The sequence below is a fragment of the Podarcis gaigeae genome (genome assembly GCF_964106915.1).
Source record: "Podarcis gaigeae genome assembly, chromosome: 5".
Classification (NCBI taxonomy): Eukaryota; Metazoa; Chordata; class Lepidosauria; order Squamata; family Lacertidae; genus Podarcis; species Podarcis gaigeae.
Genome location: NC_139681.1, coordinates 42740516 through 42763710, shown reverse-complemented (window position 1 = coordinate 42763710; position 23195 = coordinate 42740516). Strand labels below are relative to the sequence as shown.

Genomic DNA, 23195 nt, shown 5'->3' with positions numbered 1-23195 from the left:
TATAAATATTATTTTGACTTTCAAAGAGCTGAAGGTGAAACCAAAATGTACTCTGTTTAGTTCACGTTTGGGATCATTCACTTTGCCCTCACAAAAAAGTTCCCCTTCCAGGTAGATGACTCACAAACTCAATTAGTCTAGACTTTGTGCTTTCATTATGATATAATTAATAGTTGGTGCTAAAAGATCTATAGAAGAGGTAACTGGGTAAAGTCATTAGCATAATCTATTTCTTCTGTTTTAATCAGATGTTTTAAAAGTTATTTTGCTCATTAGCAGGTTAGATTGCTTGTATTTTAAAAATAGCTAATTATCAAAGACTTCTTCATCCTGTGATAGTAACTTTTTCTTCGTTTTCAAAAGGCCTTTTGAATTTAAGTATTGGAGCACCTTTCTGTTTCTTTTCAAAAATAAATGTTTGAGGAAGATCATACTAATTTAGACACACAAATCTTGATAGAAAAGCTGGTACACTTGAGGCTAGCTTTAATATATTAAGCCTCTATTTCATTGCTCATGCATGCTTCTTTTTTCTTCTTTTTTTAAACTAGCACAAAATCAGACATACAGATATGTATTCTTTGCAACTTAGGTATGACCAAGACTTTGTGGATCCTACATATTCCCCATCCTCTCAAAATAAATTCAGCACCAAGGAGAAAAACTGGATTCTGCACCTTGTGTAAAATTAACCAAACTCTGCATTATTTTTTCATTTTCCATTTTTAAACCATTTTTATAATTTATTATGCATACGTCATGGGGCAATGAGCTTCATAGCTGCTGAATATGATTCCTGTCCAACTGATACCTTATTTGGTATCACTTCTGACATGTCACCAGGCATGTGCCAGATGTGCCAAAATACTACCTCGTGCAACAGTGTGATGTCAGCTGATTGACTTATGGATGATTCTGCCCCCCAATCAAACTTTGCTTGCGAATATGTGGGGGGATAGTGACCTGGCCCACCATCCAGATCTAGTTGCCACTTCTGTTTTGGGGGGAAGGTCGGAAAGATGATTTGCTACATTCAAAGCTTTGTGATTATGGAAGTGGGAGAAAGACAATACTTGATTCAGTTACAGTACAATTATAAAAACAAAATTGCATATAAGTTTTGCATACACCCGAAAAGGCATTATTTTGGTGCACATTTCTTTTTCAGGCATTTACTGAAATAAGAATTACTACATTGAAATGGAATACAAAACTAGAATAAGAAAGTGTGGAAATACTAACACTTGTTGAGAATATTTTAAACATTACAGTTTAAGTTGGTTTTTTGGTCATGATTACAATGAAGAAGCAATTCCCTGGAGTCTTATTGATTCACAATGTTTTGTTCCTTTTAAGGAAAAAAAATCACAATCTTTTTTGGCAAATAGTTAATATTTCGAGTCAGAGAAAAACTTTAGCGACCGCTGAGAATTATCATTCATAGCTTTGTTCTGTGATGGAAATAAGCGTGCTGAGAGATTTTGTCTCTGTTGTATAGTTTTCTTTTTAACTAAAGTGTGTGGCGTGTATGTGAATGAAACCTCCGTCACAACCTGACGGAGGGATTGCAGCATCACTACTGTCAAAAGTGATGTTGCCCTTGAGCAATACTGGCACATCTGGATATATTTTGTCCAGAAATTCAGCTTTAGCTGAATTCAAGGCAACACATAGACTGTTTGTTCTAGGAGACTGGGGCCTGATTTCAGATGTTAACCAAAACACACACTGCAACCATTATGCATGTGTGCACTGCCTTGTTGATTCCAGCGGAAGGAGCAGCTCTATGTTCTTTCTGCTAAATCAGTCACAAAGAAATGAGTCTCTGATATATGGTAGACCCAAGCTGTTAAAGGCATGGGTTTTTTTCTCCCTTCCCACCTCCAACTTAGGTTGTGTACACGTTGGCATTTTCTCCGACTTCAGCGTGCTTTCCATCACTGGTGCTTGAAGCTGAGTACACATAACGTCAACCACGATCCATATCAATCCTGTGGTTTCTTGAGAAATACTCCTGTTTGATGTGCTTTACCTCAAACCACGGTTCATCCAATTTGAAATAATTTTAATAATAATTTATACTCCACCCATTTTGAAAATGCAAGCCGCAGTTAAGCTGAAGTGTGTACATTTCAAGCAGCTGTTGCACATGCAGAGGCCACAGAGTTTCATTGAACTGGAGTTTAGGGATGTTGCAGCCACAATGAAACTAATCAGGTAACGCGCATCAAGTGAAGACATCCTTGCCCCACCTTGCTCTGGTGTGTACAGCAAGTGCATTCTCAAGGCCATGAGTTCGAGGCCCACGTTGGGCAAAATATCCCGTGCATTGCAGGGGGTTGGAGTGGCTGGCTCTTGTGGTCCCTTCCAGCTCTGAAATTCTGATTCTAAGATTCCAAACCACAGTCAAGGGCAATCCTCCATGTACAGGGTTGTTTAGTAGCTCAGTTTTAAATTATATATGCATGAGAATCAGTTCCTAGATCTCACTCTGAAAGAGAGGGTAGCTGCCTTCTCAGATGATTCTTTAGTTCTATGAAATTCATACCGAAAGTCTGGCTGTACAGCAGAGAACACTTGAAGCTGCAGGCCTAGATGATTCAGAGTAATTGTGTGATAGCCTGGGATTCCGATTCAGAGGATGAACCAGAGGAATCCCAGCCTGCACAGGAGTCCCCGCCTCCAGGGCTGGCTGAACTGGGGCAAGGCCTAGATGCTGAAGAGCCTGCACCTGTGGCAGAGCACCAGGAGCTGGCCCCAGGTGAAACCCTTCTGGCCCCAGAGGGGCTTGAGGACTCAGTGGCTACAGGTGAGCCTCCTCCAGGGCCCAGTAACCCTTCGGCCTCTCCTGATCTGCAGAGGCTTAGGGCAGAGAGGCGAAGGGAACTGGTTGCTCCCAGGAGGAGTGCTCGCCTTAAGGCCAGAGGAGGCGGGGCTCCTGGGGGCCGGGACCGCCCCTGGCCTTAGAAGAGGATAAAAGCCCAGTCAGCCCAGTCCCAGGTTGCGGGAGCAACGTCGTTGTTGGCTTTGGACCTTCCTGTGATCCTGATCCCCGCTCGGCCTCCTGTTCCTGACCATCCGGTGCTCCTGTTCCCTGCTTGGCCTCCTGTTCCTGACCATCCGGTGTTCCTGTTCCCTGCTCGGCCTCCTGTTCCAGCGTTCCTGTTCCCTGCCCGGCTCTCTGCCTCGGACCTCGCCCCTCTTCGTGTGGACTCAGACTACGCTCACGGTACCTTTCCCCCGGGTCCAGCACAAATTGAACTCTTCCGATGGTTAATTAAGAAAATTTACTTCAGCACAAGAAAAATAGGTCGTGAATGTTCTAAGGTGGGATGTGGGTTTCAGGACAGGTGAATGCAAGATACATTCTCAAGGTTCGGGTGGCAAAAGGAACAGTTTCGTGATATAGTCATCACATTTTTAAAATGTTGTCAAATTCACCTTAGGTTTCCTTTTTTTATTGATACTTATTCAAAAATATACGAAAATACATACCTGTCAGGGAACTGCCATTGGAGAGTCAGGTGGTGGAAGGGCTCAATGAGGCTAGGAGAGCCTCGGATGCGGAGGAAGGAACCAGTAGGGGGAGAGGGAGAGTTCCTGCAGAAACTCAATCAGAGGAAGGGCTCCAAGATGTTTCCAGTGAGAATAGCGGGGAGGGCTCAGGACCTCCGCTGGGGACGCCCACTCCGCGGAGGAAACTGTCACGCAGAGAATCCAGAAGAAGAGTTTCCGTCAAGGAACTCTTATGTTGGAGTAAATTCCGGAAACGCCCACTGACGGATTCTGCCAGCGATTGAGGTAGCCACGCACCCATGGCTCCTCGGGCTGGGAAAGTTTAGGAACTGATGGTAAAGCTTGGAGGCTTTAAACGCTTACGCACGAGCAGCCCCCTTTTCCCATTACAGCAATCCGTCAGTCTTTGACGCTGCTTGTGCGAAGGAGAGGCATCATGAGCAACCCAACCGGAGCCGGAGGAGCAGGAGGAGCTGGAGGGGGACCAACTCTGGAGGAGAGAAACAGAGCTTTGGAGCACCAGCTGGCACTGCTAACGGCGCGGCTCGAGGAAAGGAGGGCGCAGGATGCACAGGGGAAACCCACTCCCATCGGAAGGAAGGTACCTGGGTTGGTACAGAAATTTGGGGGTGATCCAAGGAACTACCAAGCCTTTAAGACAGAGATGCAATATGCACTAAACCTGCAACACGATGACTTTGCTGATGAGGAATCGAGAGTGGCTTTTGTGATTGGACACCTCGAGGGAGGGGCTAGAGATTGAGTGAGACCCCTGATGGCAAACAATAATAGCGCCTTAAAAGACTTGAGGAAATTCTTTGGTGTGATGGACTTGATGTTTTCCAGCCAGATTGAACAGGGCGTGGTACGCAGACAGTTAATGGCGTGCAAACAGGGAAATCAATCAGTCAGAGAGTATTGGACACAGTTTACCATGCTTATACATAAATTGGGGTGGGATCTGTCTTCGGACCCGATACAAATGCTGTTTGAAGAAGGTCTAGCCCCAGCGGTGAGAGATGAACTTTCCCGCGCGCCCCGTCCTGAGTCCATGGATCAGCTGACCAAGGCAGCGCTTGCAATTGGTGCGTGCCAGGAGGCGAGAGCGCTGGAGAAGCGGGAAGGGAGAGGAGAGCGTTGGAATGATTTCCGCATTCCTGAGATGCCGGCGCAACCTTCCCCACCAGTGGAACCGATGGAGATTGGAGGAGCAAGCGCGCGCGGAACTTCAAATGTTAACGAAGGGCGGAAGAAGGAAGGGAAGAGCGGCAAGAAATGTTTCCTTTGCCAACAGCCAGGACATTTTGCCAGGGTCTGCCCGCAAAGGAAGGGATGGCAAGGAATGGTGGGGGCTGTTGGGAGTGAGGAGGAGGGGGTTAAGGAGCAAGTAAAAGCCAACGCCTGGCTGCCAACGACAGGGCACAGCAGTCAGGCCAAGGATCAGTGAACGTGCCCAAGCCTGAACCCCCAAGAGCTGCTCTCGTCGTGGAGGTGCTGCTAGAGCTACCCAACGGACATCCACTTACTATAAAAGCCCTCTTAGACTCAGGCAGCTCCTGCAATTTTATGAGTAAGGAGTTTGCGTCAGAGCACCAAATACAAACCCTGCCCTTAATTCCTTCCTTGCAGGTGACAACGATTGACGGGAGGGAACTGCTGGGAGGGGAAGTGAACCAACAGACGGTCCCCATGACAATGAGAGTGGCAAGACACACGGAAGTCATTGCTTTTCATGTAGCCACACAAGCGGGACCTCCCATCATCTTGGGAATGAGCTGGCTGGCGCTACATGACCCACTAGTGGGATGGCACCAGCGGACAGTCTCTTTTGGGTCAGCGCATTGCCCAGAGCACTGCAAGGGAAGAGAAATGCAGGGGCTGGCTAGAGCCAGTCTTGCAGGGATGGCGGTGGAGGAAAAGGGAGAAATACCCCGACAATACGCTGATCTGAGTGACGTCTTCAGTGAGAAGGAAGCAGATAGACTGCCCCCGCATAGACCCTTTGACTGTCAAATCAACCTACTCCCGGGAGCCCAGCTACCAGTGGGCAAGCTGTACACCATGTCAGACAGGGAATTGCAGGAGTTAAGGGAGTTCATAGACAAGAACCTGAAACGAGGTTTCATCAGGGAGTCAAGAGCGGTGGGGGGCAGCCCAGTGTTTTTTGTGGACAAAAAAGATACTAATAAGCCCAGGCTTGTAGTGGACTTTCGGGCCGTCAATTCGGTGTCAGAACCAGTAGCCTTCCCCATGCCCAGGATTGACGACATTTTGACCAGGGTGAGGAAGGGAAAGATTTTTACCAAGCTGGACCTGAGGGGGGCGTATAACCTGATACGGGTGAGGAAGGGGGATGAATGGAAAACTACCATGTTCACCCCCTTGGGGGCCTTTGGGTATCTCGTTATGCCCTTCAGACTACAGGGGGGCTCAGCCTGTTTCCAATCATTCATGAATCACGTGCTGGGACCTTTGCTCTATAAGAACTGTGTAGCATTCTTAGACGATGTGTTAGTCTACTCAGAGAACAAAGAGCAGCATGTCCGAGATGTCCGGGAGGTCCTAAGCCGACTGCAAGCAAACCAGCTGTGGGTCAAGCTGGAGAAGTGCCAGTTCAATACCAGAGAGGTGGAATTCCTGGGGTACCGTTTGTCAGACAAGGGATTGGCCATGGATCCTAGCAAAGTCCAAGCGGTACTGGAATGGAAGACACCCAGAACCAGGAAAGACGTGCAGAGATTCCTGGGGTTTGGAAACTTCTATTGGAAGTTCATCAAAAACTTTGCCCACTTAACGGCTCCCATCACCGATTGTCTCAGTAGTAAGAAGACATTTGCATGGACGGAAGAGGCGCAGCGAGTGTTCGAAAAGCTAAAGAAAGCATTCGCTTCGGAAGAACAGCTCTTGCACGTGGATCTACAGAAACCGATGAGGGTGGAAACAGATGCATCTGATCGAGCGGTAGGGGCGGTTCTGCTCCAGCCGGGGAAGGATGCGTCGGACTGGAGACCGTGTGCCTTTTTCTCGCGGAAGTTGAATAAATCCGAAAGGAACTACACAGTTTATGACAGGGAACTGCTCGCCATTTATGAAGCGTTTCGTCGATGGCGGCACCTGCTAATAGGAGCGCAGCACAAGGTTCAGGTGTGCACAGACCACAAGAACCTGGAATATTGGCGAACCGCCAGAGTACTGAACCAGAGACAAGTGCGATGGGCGCAGGAATTTTCCAAATTGCATTTTGAGATTCGCTACATACCGGGACCAGAGAACGTGAGAGTGGACGCTCTCTCTCGAAAACCAGAGTATATGGAGGGGGAGGGAGCGCCAGAAGAGAGACATGTCATCCCCGAGGACCACTGGGTGTGTGGGGCAGCATTGGTAGGGCAATGAGAACTAGTAGAAGGGACAGAGAACGATGAATACGCCCAAGAGAAGCTCAGAGGGCTCAGGAGAGCCGGGGAGATCACCGGGGGTTTTGAAGAAAAGAACGGGGCGTTGTACTACAAGGGGGCCTTGTACATACCAGAAGGGGAATTGAGGGGTAGGGTACTCAAACAACTGCACGACAGCCCCACCGCGGGGCACTTTGGGCAACACAAAACAATGTGGTTACTTACCAGGCAATTCTGGTGGCCCAAGGTGAGGGAAGATGTACGAGAGTATGTAAGGGGGTGCGACCACTGCCAGCGAGCAAAGGGGGAAAGGGCGGCACCAGCGGGGTTGCTGGAACCATTACCCACACCTGAACGGCCATGGGAGGCAGTTTCCATAGATTTTATGATGGATTTACCAAGATCCAAGGGGAAAACTGCGGTAATGGTAGTGGTAGACCTGTTAACCAAGATGTGCCACTTTATAGCTTGCTCACATGTGGTAACGGCAGAAGAAACCGCCAGGTTGTTTGTAAAACACGTTTTTAGGTTGCATGGCGCCCCCTTGAGGGTGGTTACAGATCGAGGGAAACAATTTACGTCCAGGTTCTGGAGGAAGCTCATGAGCTTACTGCACGTGGAGGTCAATTTCTCAACCGCCAGACACCCAGAAACAAATGGGCAGGCGGAAAGGGCAAACAGTATTCTGCAACAATATCTGAGGTGTTATGTAAATGACAGGGAGAATGATTGGGTAGAGAAATTAGCCCTGGCTGAATTCGCGTACAATAACGCGGAAAATGTGTCCACGGGCATGAGTCCGTTTTTGGCTAATTATGGGTGTCACCCCAGGGCCTTTCCAGAGGAAGGGGGGGAAAGATGGAGCGTACCAGCAGCGGAACATTTTGTGGAAGAAATGGAAGCAATACACCAACAGCTCAAAATGAATTTGGATAGGGCCAAGGCAGAATACAAGAAGCAGGCAGATAGGAGCAGAAGGGAAGGAGAGACCATAAGGGTGGGGGACCGGATGTGGTTGTCAACACAAGGGTTACTGTTCAAAGGGGGTTGCAAAAAATTGCGGCCAAAACGACTGGGACCCTTTGAGGTTATACAGCAGGTCAATACGGTGGCCTTTAAACTCAGGCTGCCAGACAACATGAAACTGCATCCAGTATTCCATAGGTCATTACTATCACCATACAGGGAGGGGCGAGAATTTGGGGAACGCGAAAGTGAGGTTACTGCGGCACCGCAAGTAGAAGAGAGGGAGCGGAGCAGTCATGTAGCAGAAATTCTCGACTCTCGGTGGAAGGGGAGACAGGTGGAGTACCTAGTGGCATGGGAAGGGGAACCGGAGTCCGAAAATACCTGGTTACCAGCAGAAATGGTCAAGGATGAGGTCTTAGTAGAAACATTTCATCGCCGGTTCCCAAGGAAGCCCCAGCCCTTGGCTAGGTTCTGGGAGGAACACTTCGGCACCACTGATGAGGAAGAGGAGTTCGAGGGGTTCCCAGAATCAGGACAGGAAGAGGAAGAAGAATCAGGTGGGGAAGAGTATGGGGGAAGAAGGGACAGTAGTAGGTGGAGAGCGGTTTTCGAGTCCACCGAAGATGAGGAGGATTCCTTCCGAGGGTTCCCAGCCTCACCACCCAGAGAAGAGGGGGAAACGGAGGGTGAGGGGGGTCCTGGAGGGGAGGTGGATGTCAGGGAACTGCCATCGGAGAGTCAGGTGGCGGAAGGGCTCAAGGAGGCTAGGAGAGCCTCGGATGCGGAGGAAGGAACCAGTAGGGGGAGAGGGAGAGTTCCTGCAGAAACTCAATCGGAGGAAGGGCTCCAAGATGTTTCCAGTGAGAATAGCGGGGAGGGCTCAGGACCTCCGCTGGGGACGCCCACTCCACGGAGGAAACTGTCACGCAGAGAATCCCGAAGAGTTTCCGTCAAGGAACTCTTATGTTGGAGTAAATTCCGGAAACGCCCACTGACGGATTCTGCCAGCGATTGAGGTAGCTACACACCCATGGCTCCTCGGACTGGGAAAGTTTAGGAACTGATGGTAAAGCTTGGAGGCTTTAAACGCTTACGCAGGAGCAGCCCCCTTTTCCCATTACAATACCCATTACAAAGTATCTTATTTATAGTATACTGAGAGTTTTTTTAAAAAAACTACTTAGTCCAAAAGATAAAGTCAAGGAAGAAAAGACAAGGAAAGGAGAAAAGGAGAAACTGAAACTGAAAGAAAAAAAGCAAGAGAAAGGGAAAAGAAATTAAAAAACTAAAGAAGTATAAAGAAGAAAATAAAAGGACTTCCAGATCTCTGCCCTGCAAGTACATATTATATTCATTCCTTAAGATTCAACCATTCTGTGGTCTATAAACCAATATTTTTTCAGTCTTCAAATGCAGTTCATTTTCTATTTCATGCAAAAATGTCCATAAGAAATTTCCAGTCCTTAACAAATGTCAGTAATAAATTCACCTTAGGTTTCCATATTGCCATTTTCATTTTATAGATTAAAATTCTCTGCCTCAGGAATTTTGGAATAAAATGTTTAAATGGCTTCTGTCATAGAAAACCAAATGTAGCATCATCACAGCTATAATCGGCATTTTCTGTTATTGAAATAGTAGTTTATCTTGGAGAAAATAACCTCATGTTTGTCAACTATCCTAGGTTCTGAAGGACCTCTACCATTTTGGTGTGTATTGTTTTAGCATTTGTTCTGTGCTCCTTCTTCATTTTGTTGACTTGTATTGCTCAGTTTCCATGTAGAAACTTTTTATTCATTATTCCTATAGAAAGTTGGGGGTCTGTTCTCTTGGAAGTTAAAATTTTATTTAGGCAACCAAAGTTGGATCAAAATATACTGGATTAAAATGTTCTACCTTTAATTTTTTTAAAAAATACAATTGCTATTTTCTATGCCCTTCTACAAATATTTTCAGTGATAAACTGTGGGCGAACATTAACTTAATTTCTTCCCTCCTACCTAAACCACATAAAGTATATTTTAAAATTCCTTAGAAATAAGAAGCCATAGGTGTAGAATGTTTTCAACACTCTCTGTGCAACAGCAGAGTAGAGAAAGACCTAAGAGCTGAAACCATTAAATTGAAATTGAACTTTCCTCCCGCTTTTAAGGCCTAGTCAATTATAATAGCATATCATTTTGAAGTATTTACTGTAACAAAGGCTTAAAAATGCAAAATTAAATACTGACAGTATTTAATCATATGGAAAGTACATGCTAGTCCTGGAAATATTGGCTGCATTTAGACTGAATTACTGTAGAAAGAGTAAAAAGGTGGACATTTTATGTGTAAGTTACCAAACCCTGTGAAAGCTCGTGGGCTTTAGGTGCCTAATTTAGAACACAAAATTGCAGCGCTGGTGCTAAAGCCTTGCCTACCACCTGAACCTTGGGCTAGTAAATTCAGTGCAACATCTGCATTTATGTGTTACCTCTTTTTTGGGGTGTGTAATCTGGAGAACTTTAGCCCTCAAAGGGGCACTGTGCCATTGAGACATGCAGTGGTACCTCGGGTTACATATGCTTCAGGTTACATACATTTCAGGTTACAGACTCCGCTAACCCAGAACTATTACCTCGGGTTAAGTACTTTGCTTTAGGATGAGAACAGAAATCATGCTGCGGTGCAGCAGCAGCAGGAGGCACCATAAGCTAAAGTGGTGCTTCAGGTTAAGAACAGTTTCAGGTTAAGAACGGACCTCCGGAACGAATTAAGTACTTAACCTGAGGTACCACTGTATATGCTTTTTCAAAGTCACAGGAACAAGCCTGGAAATTGGAAAGCTTTTTTTTTTAACAGAACGATAAGTCGTAAATCATCCTAATATTCTCACAGATAAACCTTCTGAAATGAACACTTTTTTGTTACTCATATATTTATTAATGACAAAGAAGATTTAATTCTGTTGGCTAAAAGTGGCACTCCAGTTTTTTCACACATAGCATTTAGCCACAATGAGCTATGAACATAGCACTCTGTTCTGATAAATTCATTTGGGTATCAACTTCAGTAGCAGTTATACGAGTTCCTTTTTGCTGGAGAACCAATTTTAGGCTAATTTCTTCAGTACTTAGTAAAGTTTACACTTATGAGAGACTTTGACACAAAAGATTTGTAAGTACTGTAATGGAAGATGAGAGCACAGGTAGAGTTCATACATTACCTAATCAGAATTCCTTGAATGGTTCATTTATATAAACCCAGAATGAAGATAAAAGGCAGTTTATTTAGATAAGGTTTGTCGTTAAAGGATCTCTTTTCAACAGAAATTAAAAGGAAGCGTTTCAGAATGTTGCCAATTTTAAAATAGCCAATTTAGAAATTTAATATAGATTAATATTACGGAAGCAAATTTTTGGCAAAGTTTGCCTCTTCACCTGATGATTGCTCGTGGTTATGATACATCTGTTTGTTTGCAAGAGCACTGTTCTCCCTAGTTGCCACTCCCACCCACCCTGCAGAAATTAGGCCTAATGAGAGGAGCTCCTGTTTGCATGAGGGGCTTGGGGAACTGCAGCAGGTTGTGGTGTGCAGGATGGGTAGGCCTATACTTTGGTATACGTGGATGGACAAACTAAGGACCGGGGGCCAGATCCGGCCCAATCGCCTTCTAAATCTGGCCTGCGGATGGTCTGGGAATCAGCATGTTTTTACATGAGTAGAGTGTGTCCTTTTATTTAAAATGCATCTCTGGGTTATTTTTTGGGCATAGGAATTCGTTCATTATTATTTTTTCAAAATATAGTCTGGCCCCCCACAAGGTCTGAGGGACAGTGGACCAGCCCCCTGCTGAAAAAGTTTGCTGACCCCGGTATATATTATATATATGATAATACACTCGGTTCTCCAAGTTGCAGTTGATATGCAGCACAGTATCTTTGCCACGAAAAGGCTAAGTTTGGAGAAATCCCAAGGTTCGCAGAAGTAAGCTTTTAAATGGGAAAAAGCTCTATTGAGCATTGTAGCTTATATTCATAAGGCATAATAATATTGATGCATTAGCAGATGCATATTGTACGTACACAATTGGTGTAATAGCTATACCATGTTCAGTGGAAACAGCAGTTGATAACTAGTGTTTGTAAGCATACATAATTGTTGCATGAAGTTGTAAAACTATTTATCGTTGTAATTCTAAATATTTAAGCCTGTGCTGACTCTGTATTCCTTCTCCCCTTCTCCCAATATAAATATAAATTTTGCAGAGAACTAGCCCCAGACCAGTGGGGCTACTGACTACCTAAACCCCCAAAATAAAAGTGCTTCCTGGGTGATGGAGCAGGAAACACACAACTAGGCCCTCAGCTGATTGCTAAATGAAGCTGTCTTCCTGGCCTAGAAGTCTTCGTCTGCTGTGTTCCGGATCCAATGTTAAGGGAAGAAGGTTTTTGCTGACGCGACTGTTCTTTATCAAGGCCTGAACCACCATTGGCATCTGCAAGAAGTTGCTTCTCTTCTAGATAACCAGAATCCACATAGACACAAATCTATGACTTTCAGAATTTGTGCTTGAGTTTGCTCTCCCCTCCTCCGTCCCATTATTTTTCCTCACGTGTCATGTCTTAGATGGTGAGCCTCCTGAGGGCAGGGACTGTCTTAGTGCTGATTTTTATAAGCTGCTCTAGCAGCCACTTTGGCTAAAGGGTATAAATGCCTTACATAAAAAATATTAAAAAGTAATATAAAAAGTAAGGTTCTAATTGCTTGGCACAATATTTATGTACTTTACAAGACTTTGCAATAGCTAATCAATCCTTGCTTGCTTTGTAAGTAATTTTCTTGCCATGTCCCTTGTTTTACTAGTGTACGTAAAACTGATTCAGAATTTATATACAAGAATTAAGACATCTTGTAGCTGACAAACACGTAACAGAGTGCAGTCATTTCTTACTCCAACAGGTTGCAAATTTGCTAAATGATGGCAGGATTAGCCTAACTTTAGTGTACTACAGAGAGTAAGATTCTGGGATGGCATGACACATTTTAAGCTGATGCTTGCCAAGACATAACAGTTTAAAAACTGACATTTGTGCTCAAACCATACTGCCACAGTCCTTACTGCTTCATGACAAACTGTCACTCTGCAGTACTGTGTCTAGTTGGTAGCTGTAAAATTATCTTGTTTTATGTTGCAGGGGCTAGTATACTGTTGACAGTGCCCAGGAGTAAGACAAGCCTGTGCCTTATGTGTACAATGGTAGCTGAAAAGTGTCTGTTCTCAAATTCTATAAAAGCAAGGTGCCAGACAAACCCAGGATGTGTTCCTTGTTTTCATGTTGTATGTTAACCTTGCCAGCTACTTACCACCCAAAACAACCCAAACAATAGCTTTTTTTTCATTTTGTATATTTCAGAATGTGTTTAACAGGATCCTGCTGCAATCAAGAGGGGTTTATGGCGAAGACTAGCAGTGATTCACTAAGCTGTTAAAATAATATTTTCAAGCATTCCCATTTCTCAGGGAGCACAATTACTAGCTTTTGTTAGGAATGGAGAAATTGGATAGGACAAAAAATTCTAATATTCTGGAGGAACTGGAAGCAACTGTGTTGGTGGGCTGAGGATTGGAAAGTCAAAAAAGAGGGGTTCTTATTAACGGCAAGTATCTGAGGGCAGTAATGTAGGTGTTAGGCACTTACATGGACCTCACACAGAGCCCCAAGGTAAGTGGAAGGAAGCGAGGCATTCTGGATGAGTAGGGTGCTGTTTATGAGCCTTGTGGTGGAGTAAGCAAGAGGTTTGTTCACCATAGTCCTTAGTAACCCATTAATAAAATGAGCTAGGAGCCATGTTTTCCACCCATGCTATTGCCTTATTTAAAATACTTTTTAAAATGTCTTGTTTACAAGAATAATAGTCTTAAAGATGAACGTGATTATATGTGGATCTTTCTGTGGACTAGGGCCCTTGTCATTAGGTGCAGTTCGTCTTGTATCTAATTAAAGTGGACTCTAGTCCACAAAAGCTTTAAAGGGTACCATAAGACTCTTTTTGCTGCCGCAGGCTGATATGGCTATTCCTCTGGAATCTTTTACACAGTGAATTATAGGAGAGAGTTCAAGTGGTGGAAGGAGTAACCCTGAGTTGTGTGGACACATCATTTATAGGCAAAGAGCCATCTATGACCACTGCAATGGCCCTTAAACTGTGGGGGCCAAAACACCTGGAAGGGGAATGCTAGATTCCAGGGTGAGGTAGGAGAATCATTCCTACTTTTTACCATTGAATCCTCATTGGTCTACACTGGATTTGCAGGTGTGACTGCTCTCCTGTTTTGCCCCATTAGCAATTGTGTACTTTCGCGGGTGGTGCTGTGGGTTAAACCACTGTGCTGCTTGGGCTTGCCGATCGAAAGGTCAGTGGCTCGAATCCCCGTGACGGGGTGAGCTCCCATTGTTCCGTCCCAGTTCCTGCCCACCTAGCAGTTTGAAATCACACAGTGCAAGTAGATAAATAGGTACCGCTCCAGTGGGGAGGTAAACAGTGTTTCCATGTGCTACTCTGGTTTCTCCAGAAACAGCTTAGTCATGCTGGCCACATGACCCAGAAAAACTGTCTTCGGAAGTGGACAAACGCCACCTTCCTCGGCCTTTTCAGCAAGATGAGCGCCGCAACCCCAGAGTCATTCGCGACTGGACTTAATTGTCAGGGGTCCCTTTACCTTTACCTTGCTTTCTTCTGATTGTGTGACCTTTAGGAGCAGACAGAGAACAGAGATGTCTTGTTCTATTCCACTTCTTGATTACCAGTGTTGTATTTGGGCCCTGATCCATAGGTACTTGCACGAGGAAGCATCTGACTGCATGCAAGAAACTATGCATCTTCTGCTGTGGCACTTGGTGTTGAGTAGAGAAGAAGTTTAGAAGTGGGGCAGAACTCAAAAAAGTTTTAAGATGATAGGGGAAAAATATTACGTGCCATAAAATAGTTTAAAATAATTTTTAATGCTCATGGTTTGAAAAGCAATTTGCAGTGGTTTTCATCCTTTTCCCACAACCATCCTATAATGCAGGTCATGGTCTATTGCTCTTACTTTATAGATGAGGAATTGAGACTGAGCTGAGATTTAAACTTTGCTACCCCAGGTCCAATAGATCTATGCAGTTCCTGTAGTCTCAATGCGGCATCACTGGCTCCCATAATAGGCAAGGCTGGCATTGAAGAGAGTAAAAGTGAATTGTGATGCAGACAGGAATTAATGCCAAGATTTTTTAAATAAGCATGTGAGGCTAGAGGGTGATTTATGATGGCCACAGAGCAGGCTTTACTGCTTCTGCTGTTAGCACAGAGAAATCCTCTTCTCCACTGATAAGTTAGTTCAGATCATTATTATTTAAATACCTATTCAGGTTAAAAGGGAGGATGAAATGAAATTCATTTCATTTTTCAATTGATCTGCAAATAGCCATGAAAATCAATTTTCCTTTCTGTGTCCAATTAAAACCAACCATTTCCCTAGCTTCAGGTAAATTCGGTCAAAATTAAGCTTGATCTTAAAGGCAGCATGTGATCAGGATCACCCTTTATGTCAGGCAACGGATCAGTATTTGAATGTAGTTGCCACCAGACCCTGGGCATGCCACACTGGCTTTGTAATTTCAGCAGTGTGTGAAGCCAAGAGAAATGCCCTTAAGGGTATGCCACACTTCCATTTAATCATTTCAGCATTCAAAATATTGGCTGTTGTGTAATTGCTGTGAAATCCAGTTATGCAAACTCTAGCTTCTTTCCAAGCTAGAATTTTTACTACTGGAACAGAAGCCAGAATGGTAAGGATTTATTTCCCAGGTTTTCTCTCGACAGTAAATCAGAGAGTTTTGCTGGGAGGAGATGTTGCAGCCAAAAGGGCTGTGCCCCTTCGTTTCATCCAATGGGCTTGGGCAGTTGGCGAATTTATTGCAAATTCTGGCTTGGAGCAGATTTCGTTTCTTTACACCAGTAGGAAATTTGTCCTTGGAAAGTAGGTTATACTCACCTTCAGCATTTTTCATCCTGGCAAGAGCCTGATGTTTTGTAATACCTTGTTGGCAAATCTAATGTGGACCAGTGGATTTGCTAGGATCGTAGAATTGTAGAGTCAGAAGGAACCATGAGCATAATCTAGTCCAACCCCCTGCAATGTAGGATTCTTTTTGCCTGACCCATGTTCAGAACCCATGAGATTAAGAGTCTCATGCTCGTTGCTCTGGGATTCTTTAATTCTCACTTAGCCTGATGATTATGCCTTTTCACAATATATGGGTATGCCAGTTCTAGGTAGGATCACACCTTAAGAGCTGACTTGCAGCTTGAGAAAATTTCTGACTTAATTTACTTCTTTTATTTAGCTGCTATCTCACCTTATGTATTAATTTTAATTAACTATATTATAAGTGGGTTTTTTTGGAGGGGTGGTATTATTAAGTTTAATGATGAAACGTGATGCCCAGCTAAGTCATACTCAGAGCAGACCCTTTGAAATCAATGAACTTAAGTTACTTAGTATGAAGGTCACTCTTACACAGCTGGCACGACTAAGTCCAACTTTCTTTTTCCTGTTTGGAATTATGATAAAATGCCATTTATATGCCTAGTTATTGATACTTGGGGAAATGGTTTGTGCATCTTTGGTTGTATTTTTAACAGGCTTTTTCTCAGTGTGAGAAGATGTTTGTGGTGCTGGGCAGCCCTTTGGGAAAAATTGAGATATCTGGATGCAAGCTGGGAGTCCATGAAATCCACCTGGAGCGAAATGCTGTGCTACAAAATGGGTAAGTCTGTGTTCCACTGATTATTTTTTCATATGCGCATGTTAAAAGTAAAAAAAGAAAGAAAAAATAGCCTTTCATATAATTGGAATGAAAAATATTTACTAATTTATTGCTATAGCTTTGCAATGTTCACTTTAATGTTTTTATTTTAAAAGATCTCATCCTTATGGCTTGAAATAATCATTCTAGCTTGATGCTTTGGCACTGACTGCAGAACGAGTCCAAGACTTTATTGTTGTTATTCCTTAACATTAAAAAATAGGGTGATGATTGAGAGTCTATAAATCCTACCACTAGAGAATGGATCTGGCAAGGCAAGCAGAGCACAAGGTCAGGAAGCATCCCTGTCCATTTTTCAGTCATGGAAGAAGAGGGGAGGTGTCTTCCCTTCTCATGTATTGGGCTTGGAGAAACTGAGAAAGCAGCCAGAACTTCCATAGCTGGCTAGGCATAGTTCCAATAGGCAAACTCAGTGTAGCACCTCCCAAGAGTTGGGACTCTCCCTGATATTGCCCTGAGACATGAAGACCTTGGAAAATATGACTGCATTCAGTGTGTCTCTGAAGTCCAAATCAGGGGTGGTATTCTGCTCCTGTGGAGGCTGAAGGTGGTAACAGTGGTGGTGGAAAGTACGTACAGATTTCTGTCTACCTTTCTGACAAGGAACCAATACAAAAGCTACGATTGGGCTACACTGGTGAAAATCTACATAGCAGACGCAATTCTTTATCCCTATACAGTGGTACCTCGGGTTACAGACGCTTCAGGTTACAGACGCTTCAGGTTACAGACTCCTCTAACCCAGAAATAGTAACTCGGGTTAAGAACTTTGCTTCAGGATGAGAACAGAAATCGTGCTCCGGTGGCGCAGCGGCAGCAGGAGGCCCCATTAGCTAAAGTAGTGCCTCAGGTTAAGAACAGTTTTAGGTTAAGAATGGACCTCCAGAACGAATTAAGTTCTTAACCTGAGGTACCACTATATGTCTTTCTGTGCAAGCACTGTTGCGAGTGGCTAACCAGGCTGTATAGATTCAAGAAATGCTGCTAGTGTACATGTGCAATGAGGACAATAGAAAATAGAGACTTTCGATTCATTGTGTCCTTTCAGAGGATTACGGTGGAATCGGTTAGCCACCTATCAGAACTAGGGTTGCTACAATATGGAACTCTACAATAAACACACAGCTTTTCCGCTCCTTGGAAGTCACAATTGCGTTTCCCTTCCCAGGAACATACCTGGCCCCATCATATTTGTTATCTCTGCCATGCACCTTACTTGGGAGCTTGTAGACTGCTGGTTCTAAACTTGTGATAATTTATATTGTTTTTTTCATAGGCCTGGCTAATAGGAGGATGAAATTGTGATCTGTGTGAGTGTTGGTAGGGTTGCTGTTGGAAATGATTCTGGGCGCCGGGCAGAGTTGTGACCATGTGGGGAGGCAAGATAAATACCAAAAGGACATTCATGATGTCAAGGAAAGGAAGAAGGGGAAAACAATGACTTTTGGTGATAGGAAAACTGGTAGCAATGGGCTATGTGTGTGTACATGTTGCTGGGTATATGTGAGTTTTGCTGTGTTGATTTTGGGTCCAGGAAATGTGGCCACCCAGCACCTGACTTTCTTGCTGTGACTTCATGGTAATAATAATATTATTCATGGTACATAATTCTGTATTTCTCAGAAGTTGCTAAAGTTTCGTTTTAGCGAAAATATTGTATACTACAGAGTTATAACTTCTCAGTTGTATAGAATATGTCTGATCCAGACTGTGTATTTCCCCCAGCCTTTACTTCTACACCACAAACAGACAGAGGACCTCAGGAGGTCAGTACATTTTCCGACTTACTTGCCTTAAAGTAATTCCATTGGTTTTCTGAGCCTCTCAGTTAATAGGAAATTATAAAAGAAAGAAAACAGCACAGCAACTTGGTCTTGATAGGGATTGCCACACAGTCTAATTTGATTGCACGAGTTTCAGTCAATTTCATTAAATCTGCATAAATTCTCCAGTGTATAAAACAGTAACTCCAAAGGGGAAATCATTCTTCCCCTGTGTTTGGATGATGTATTCATGCCACATAGGAGGAAAGGTGCCTGATATGACACATAAATGCACGGCGTCATGTGTGAAAGGAGGAATGCGTAAGAAGTTGTTAGCCACATATACGTTTGTGAATGCTTAAAACATTATTAATAGTGGAGAGAAGAGTGCCCCGGATTTGTTCCTCCTGACTCCACTCATCCCCAGTCATTCCTATCTGGTGGAAGACAGGCTCCCCCCCCCCCCAGCTTCCTCACCTAGCTGCCTACTCTCAGGTATTATCAGTGCACTGATTAGGGAACTCTTTAAAAAAAAATATTAATCAAAGCATGTTTAATTGGTGGATATATTTATTGAAAAACATTGGAGCTCTACACAGATTTCAAAAGTAGATGTAAACACCCCCTCCCCAAGTCTCTCTCTCCTCCATTTTTTCCTTGAGCATTCACAAGTGTAATTATAAGTAATAAGTGTCTAAATGCCACACAGAGCTTTTACAAGTACCTATACTAATGATATATATATATATATATATATATGCTTTCGTAGATTTTCACGGGTACAGGAATGCAGGTTTTGGTGTCCTCGGGTGTCTTCCCGTGTAAAAGTTGGGGTGTCTAGGCGACCTAAGTGGTACTCAGGATATCACTCAAGAAATCACTCAAGGTATCTCTCAAGTAATTAAGGAACAAAAGAAGAAAAGGCACACTAGCCTGGGAACTTCCTCTCTGCCCAGAACATTGGAGGCTAGACACCACACCCCCTCTACAGTATTTATAGGAACTCAAACATTGAGATCCCGCTCTGTTCCAGTAACAAGAAGCCGAAAGCACCAGCCTATATATATTTCCTCCTCTACAGTTGCTTCTGCTAACATCTTCAAAATGCATCCTGTTTTATCTTTCTAATGGCAAAGACCTAAACGATTTAACACTATTCATAAATATCTGGGCTGAAATGTATCGTTTAATCTCTTCCGCTTGTTGATAGGAAACAGTTGTTAAAATATCTAGGATCATTATCTTTGAAAGAACAAAATAATAAAAAGGGCCCAGAGTCTCCTTTCCTCTTGTTTTAAAAACTGGCTAGTAAACATTGTAATAAGAACATTGGGAAAGCACACACACACAAAAACACCATAAAAATATTAATGGACTCCTGTCAGACAGAATTATAATGAATACAAGTACGGTTATAAATGCTTTGTGCTCAACAGTCACAGAGGTATTTTGCATCATGTTGCATGTTACAATCAGTATGTATTATATATATATATATATATTTAACCTGGGTCTTTCAGTTTGGCGTTAGAATCTAGAAGATGGCAATATGATGCAACCCTTTTGGGGTGGCGGGGCGGGCGGAGTATCCAAATACAATGACTCCAAGGGTCATCCATTGCTACAAGTTATTTCCACTCCCCTGTACTAAGATTGGCATTTGGTAAATTTATATGGCAAAAAAGTAATTAAAAATCACCCCGCAAAAAAAATTGAGATTTTGTCCTTTTCAAAATGAGGTTATCTGAATGGTGATAAAATAATAAGGGTACATTAATCACTTTCTTCCTGTATAAATAAGAATAATATATAAGGAACATAAACAACTTCTGTTTTACCTAATTTGGTTTGAAGCTTTCTGATAATGGCTAATAGAATAATAATGTTGTATAATAGAATAATAATGTTAAACTGAAGTCCCTGTGTGAACACATGCCAGTTACTTTAAGGCTCAGTTTTATTTTTGTAGCTGCGCTCACTGATTTAGATGTCCTTGTCAACCAATTATTTCAATCATTAACAAAATGTAGTAAGATTTTTATGGTGCAACTCTGAAAACTGCAGAAATGTTTTCAGGAATTCTTTGCAAATCATTATTACTTCATTTTTATTTTTATTTTATAAATAATGCTTCATTTTGTAAACAACCCCTCCATAGTAGTAGCATTGAAGGTTGTGTGCGCCTTTGGCCTGATAAATCACTTTTCATTTCAGCAAGTCAGTAGCAGAGCAGAATTTTCTGTGTGTGTAGTGCGTTTTAATGACCAAGGGATTATAAGTCTTGCAATGCCTGCTCCTGATGGAATCCATGTTATTACTTTTAAATCTTCTTATCCTGTGTCTTCTTCCAGAAAGTCATCTTACCCTCCCTAGCTGGTTGGAGTAGATGAAGCATTTAGAAAGCTCTCACTCCAAGTCTCCTTGTTTGTGACACAAGGGAGTCTTCAGCACTCGTGAATGAACATCAACTAAACCTTCTAAAAGTGGAGCAAACATTGATTTTGCTCCAAAGATGTCTTTATGCACATAGTGAAAGAGGTGGGAACCATGTGCATGGAGTGTCTACAGAACTTCAAATTTTGTTCACAAAAATATTCAGGGTTTTTGTTTTTCTTTTACTGGTTGTGGCGTTTCAAAATGTGTAGATTAACTCGTGGAGAACCAGTGAAGTGTGATCCTCATCTTTGACCCACTTTCATCAGCACAAATCAGGGGCCTGCTCTTTGTTGGTTGGTTGGTTGGTTGGTTGTCATCTCTTATATACTAATAGTGAACTCTGTTCACAGAATGCCAGTCTTTATGAATTAAAAATGGCAACACCCACACATCAGATGGAAAAGTATTAGCAGGTTTGTAGAAATGCAAAATCAGAAGGACAGATAGCAAGCAAAAACCCAAACCTAAAGGATGGGAAAATAACCCAAACAGCCCAGTGGGGCTGGGGATCCCCATTGAGCATAGGCTGCCTGTTAAGAAGCTGAACAAGTGAAAAGCCGAGGAATGGAATGACTGGAAACCTGAATAAGAGCTCTCAACACAGCAGCATGTATTCTGCAATTCTCCTTCTGACTGTGCATTTCACTTTTCCTTCCATTCTTCCTCTGATTTATTTTGATGATGGTGATTATAAAAAACAACAACATATCATGAAAGTGTATTGCATATTTTATTATTGTAAGCAGCTTTGTGACCTCCCTGGTGAAGAGCAGTGTGTGTGTGTATACGTGTATATAGTGCAGCAAGAAAAGTTGTGCCTCTGAGATGGTATACTAGTGGAGACCAATAGTCAAATGAAATGGAAAAACCTGGATGATGGCTTGAACCAGGCAAGTTTACAATGAGGATATGGGAGAACTCTTGGCAGAATAGTGGCACACAAATATGGGTCGGTGCTAACTTCCCAGTATTGCTACACCAACTACTAGTGGCATTTGTATGCAAGGTACATTGCTACTTGAACTTCCTTTAGTCTTTGTACGATGAGGACAAGCTCCTGTTTTTAATCTGGACATCTGCATCTATGATTTCTGGCCTATTGTAACAATAAACTGAAGCACGATATGTATTGCATTGCAGGTTGTCCCATGCTTGCTATCAGTTGAAAAAGGGGTGAAAGACTTGGAAAATGCCGTATAAGGTTCTGTAGATTATGTAGGCAGTGTTAATCTTTTATGTTTAGTAGTTCTAGCTTTTTATGCCCTTATGAAGCTTTTTGAGTTGAGATATGAAAAAGTAAAGGCTTGTGTACATTAATGAGTGCAACTAGAGTTGATATTGCATACAGTATTTTCAAAAGCTATCTTTAGAAAATACTCTGGTGTCTGTACTCTTTTTATTTTTCAAATGGAAAAGGTTTAGATATTAAAATGTAGCTTCTTTGTAGTAGCTGGTTAGGTAGGGGCCTACCACTTTTCTCAGGATGCAACTGAATACCAAAAGTATGTGTTTTAGAGAAATATTACTTCCCCCTGCTAGAAATATCCAGACATCAATCTCTATTTCAGCAGATTCAATGGATATGGCAGGAAGAGTTATTATATACTATGATCCTCCTTTTATTAAAAATAAACTGGGCTAGTTTTTCTCCTGATGGCTTTTCAGGTGATAACTATAGGATTGTTTATACTTATAGCTAGATGATCAGAAGTGTTTTTTTTTGGGGGGGGGCGCACACACAACTTTTTGCTGGAGGAAACGTTTTTTAAAAGCTCAGCATAATTTCAAAAACTAAGGGGAAAAAGTTTCCCAATCCTGTTAAGAACACATATAGTCTCTTAGACTGTGTGACCTTTCCATATCTGCTTGTACTTTTCTGCATTATGTTTACAGATGGAAGATTATTCTGCATGTGTGTTGAGTAAATTATGATTCTGGCATGCGTGTGCATTTAAAATCTAGAATAATCCAATATAAATCTGTCAATAACAGTTAGCTTTTCTCGCAAAAAAAATTATACACTATTTAAAAAATATGTGTAATTAGTGGTGGTTGTTGTGGAGCCTTTTAGCCTTGGAATCTAAGGACAAGTTTGAAGAAGCGGTAGATAAGTTTTATTTATTACTTATTTTTATTTCATAAAATTTATATGTTGCATGCTTGTAATAAAATATCTCAAAGCAGTTTGTTAAATCTGTGATTGCTGCATGACTTCAGACACAATGTGCCAATCCAAAGGCCAGGGCCCTCTAGGAAATCCAGGT

The 23195-nt window shown here is 42.8% G+C and overlaps 1 protein-coding gene across 8 annotated transcripts in view; it reads left to right on the top strand.

Annotated features, from left to right (window-relative positions):
* Positions 1-23195, top strand: part of MGMT (O-6-methylguanine-DNA methyltransferase) — a 186165-nt gene that overhangs the window by 30447 nt on the left and 132523 nt on the right. For 6 of the 8 annotated variants that reach the window (XM_083741115.1, XM_083741119.1, XM_083741121.1 and 3 more), the window contains one exon: positions 16548-16672. The exons of the other annotated variants lie outside the window; for them this stretch is intronic. In XM_083741115.1, coding sequence (XP_083597241.1) covers positions 16548-16672 — 125 coding nt within the window. The remainder of the gene's footprint in view (positions 1-16547; positions 16673-23195) is intronic. 8 annotated transcript variants of the gene reach the window in all.